This window comes from Hyla sarda, chromosome 9 (genome assembly GCF_029499605.1).
Source record: "Hyla sarda isolate aHylSar1 chromosome 9, aHylSar1.hap1, whole genome shotgun sequence".
NCBI lineage: Eukaryota > Metazoa > Chordata > Amphibia > Anura > Hylidae > Hyla > Hyla sarda.
The window spans coordinates 8,428,672-8,432,624 of NC_079197.1; the positions used below are offsets into that span (position 1 = coordinate 8,428,672).

The 3,953-nt window shown below is 43.0% G+C and overlaps 1 protein-coding gene across 1 annotated transcript in view; it reads right to left on the bottom strand.

Annotated features, from left to right (window-relative positions):
- The window catches only part of LOC130291437 (uncharacterized), a 2,611-nt gene extending 1,059 nt beyond the window's left edge, over positions 1 to 1,552 (bottom strand). The window contains exon 1 of the mRNA XM_056540156.1: positions 1,094 to 1,552. Within this exon, the coding sequence (XP_056396131.1) occupies positions 1,094 to 1,552 (459 nt within the window). The remainder of the gene's footprint in view (positions 1 to 1,093) is intronic.
- Between the last annotated feature and the right edge of the window lie 2,401 nt (positions 1,553 to 3,953).

Below are 3,953 nucleotides of genomic sequence, written 5' to 3' on the forward strand. Positions count from 1 at the left end.
ATACAGGAGATATATAACTTATACCAGCTGTGCATATATATTATATACAGTATATACCCAGGTTATACCAGCATGGTCCATATCACTATATACAGGAGATATATAACTTATACCAGCTGTGCATATATATTATATACAGTATATACCCAGGTTATACCAGCATGGTCCATATCGCTATATACAGGAGATATATAACTTATATCAGCTGTACATATATATTGTATACAGTATATACCAGGTTATATCAGCATGGTCCATATCACTATATACAGGAGATATATAACTTATACCAGCTGTGCATATACATTATATACAGTATATACCCAGGTTATACCAGCATGGTCCATATCGCTATATACAGGAGATATATAACTTATATCAGCTGTACATATATATTGTATACAGTATATACCAGGTTATACCAGCATGGTCCATATCACTATATACAGGAGATATATAACTTATACCAGCTGTACATATACATTATATACAGTATATACCCAGGTTATACTAGCATGGTCCATATCACTATATACAGGAGATATATAACTTATACCAGCTGTGCATATACATTATATACAGTATATACCCAGGTTATATCAGCATGGTCCATATCGCTATATACAGGAGATATATAACTTATACCAGCTGTACATATACATTATATACAGTATATACCCAGGTTATACTAGCATGGTCCATATCACTATATACAGGAGATATATAACTTATACCAGCTGTGCATATATATTATATACAGTATATACCAGGTTATATCAGCATGGTCCATATCGCTATATACAGGAGATATATAACTTATATCAGCTGTACATATATATTATATACAGTATATACCAGGTTATACCAGCATGGTCCATATCACTATATACAGGAGATATATAACTTATACCAGCTGTACATATATATTATATACAGTATATACCAGGTTATACCAGCATGGTCCATATCACTATATACAGGAGATATATAACTTATACCAGCTGTGCAAATACATTATATACAGTATATACCCAGGTTATACCAGCTTGGCCCATATCATTGTATATAAGGATAGCGTACGCTGAATACTCACCCATCCATCTTGTTTTCTAAGCAGGGGGCAGATTTGTTTCTCCACATAGGCGCCCACTCTCTCGGCCAGCTGGTCGGTCACGTTTTCCATGCCATGTTCTTGGCAGTATATGGCCATCTGCCCGGACAGGACATATATAGACAGTATTGTGCTCCAGGGAATGTCGATGGGGTATCCCGGGTGTTTCTTCTGTCGATCCCAATATTCCTTAATGTTCTCATCTATGGTCTCCATGAGGAAGTCGCAGGCCTTGTCCTCTGTCAGCCCTTGGAATACTCTGGGCCAACGTTTGAAGAAGATGGGGAACCTTTCTAGGAGCTCGTCCCCGGCCTGGCGTAGGGTGCGGGTGGCCGCTGAGGGTGCAGGCCCTGTGGTTCGGCCCGTTACATAAGCCATATAGTCTCGGGCTAACTGATAGGCCTCAGTGACCAGCGGGTCTGTGTGGGTTACTGAAGCCATGACTAGAGCTCCGTATGATGTATTTATAGCCCCGGAACGCAGATGACCTCTAAAAATATTACCAGCACTTTGGCAGCCGGATCTAACGTACCCTGTGGAGCAATCTCTTGCTAGTTTCAAGATCTCTGCCGACTGTCAATGAATGTAAACTTTTCTCTCCCCATAAAGGAGATAAAAATCTGCTCTGCCTGAGCCGGGTCTCATACACTGCTGCACATTATAGGGTTCAAAGATCTCGTTCTTCTACAGCAGTGTTTCCAAACCGGGGTGCCTCCAGCTGTTACAAAACTACAACTCCTAGCATGCCCAGACAGCCGAAGCCTGGTACTGTACTGGGCTGATGGTTTATACAGTACGTGGGAGGAAAAAATTGAATAATGATAATGAATAAAATTAAAAGAAATAACTGCAGCACAGTAAGTAAGGGGTTACACTAAACACTGAACTGCTGCTTCTGACAAGCCAAACAGGTGGTGAAGGGAATGCGCATTTTAACAGCATGTTGCCCATTAGCGTGTACTGCAGTGTTTTCCAACCGGGTTGCCTCCAGCTGTTGCAAAACTACAACTCTCAGCATGCCCGGACAGCCGAAGCCTGGTACTGTACTGGGCTGATGGTTTATACAGTACGTGGGAGGAAACATTTTTATAATGATGTACTAGGTTTACATTAAAATAAATAACAGCAGCACAGTAAGTAAGGGGTTACACTAAACACTGAACTGCTGCTTCTGACAAGCCAAACAGGTGGTGATGAGAATGCACATTTTAACAGCATATTGCCCATTAGCCTGTACTGCAGTGTTTCCCAACCTTGCTGCCTCCAGCTGTTGCAAAACTACAACTCCCAGCATTCCCAGACAGCCAACGGCTGTCCGGGCATGCTGGGAGTTGTCGTTTTGCAACAGCTAGAGGCAACCCGGTTGGGAAAGACTGTTCTACAGGGGATTATGGTGATCTTGGGGATGATGAGCATAATGCTGTGATCTTGTTCTTCTACAGCAGTGTTTCCAAACCGGGGTGCCTCCAGCTGTTACAAAACTACAACTCCCAGCATGCCCAGACAGCCAAAGCCTGGTACTGTACTGGGCCGATGGTTTACACAGTATGTGGGAGTAAAAAATTGAATAATGATGTACTAGGTTTAAATTAAAAGAAGTAACAGCAGCACAGTAAGTAAGGGGTTACACTAAACACTGAACTGCTGCTTTTTGACAAGCCAAACAAGTGGTGATGAGAATGCGCATTTTAACAGCATCTTGCCCATTTTCCTCTACTGCAGTGTTTCCCAACCGGGTTGCCTCCAGCTGTTGCAAAACTACAACTCCCAGCATGCCCGGACAGCCAATGACTGTCCGGACATGCTGGGAGTTATAGTTTTGCAACAGCTGGAGGCAACCCGGTTGGGAAACACTGTTCTACGGGGCAATTCTGGTGACCTTAGGGATGATGAACATAATGCTGCAGGCTAGCTGGGAGTTGTAGTCCTTCAACTGTCACACGACAGGGTGGTGTAGCTAATATTTCCCTGTGAAACACAACAATCTTTATGTCAATGTACTTGTTCGCGTAACGCGAAGTGCAGGGATGAGACCTCAGGACACTAGGATTCTATAAAACAACTTTAATAACTTTATCCATAGGATCATATAGAGGAAAACTCACAATAATGCGGCAGGCACCAAGCACTAACTCCAACTGTAAGCCCTGAAGAGATTAGTGTATTGCAGAAAGGCCCTTACTTAGCCTTATTCTCTCTGACTCCTTGGAGAGGAAGAACTTTAACCCTTTATCCTCACAGCAGGGACAGGAGCAGTGACTCGATTGTAGACAGGATCTCACAAGCGGCCGAGATGTTTGTAGGCCTCGCAGGAGCAGGGTTAGGAGATGTTCACACTTCTCCGGCCTTGGTCAGACTACACTGACTAACAGGTTTGGGTCAACTCCTTCTCCTGGGAGAGGGAGGTTGAACTAGAGACTCCTCCCACAACTATTGGCTGTGAGGATCATGTGACCAAGGCATCAGTCATCTGATACAAAAATGTAGATTTTAAAAGCCCCCCCTGACATCTGGTAAAAAAAAAACATAAAAATGCTGCAGAGACGTATAATATTTCTAAAAACAACCAAAAATGTATTTGTTTTGGGGGTCTTAGTCCTGTACCTTCTGGATGAGCGGTTGCTTAGCACTTCAATTCCCAGAATGCATTGCTTTCTTTCAGCTCTTCATCACAGTCCTGCCTACTCCCCTCCCACAGCACTCCTGACAGTTCCTCGCGGAACATCCTATTTCAAAGCAAACTATTGCACAATGAGGTTGCAGCACCTGTTGTATTGATTCCCTGTCTGCTCCTCTGCCTTTGGTTTGGTTCAGTACAATGCAGCATGCTGTAACCACACCT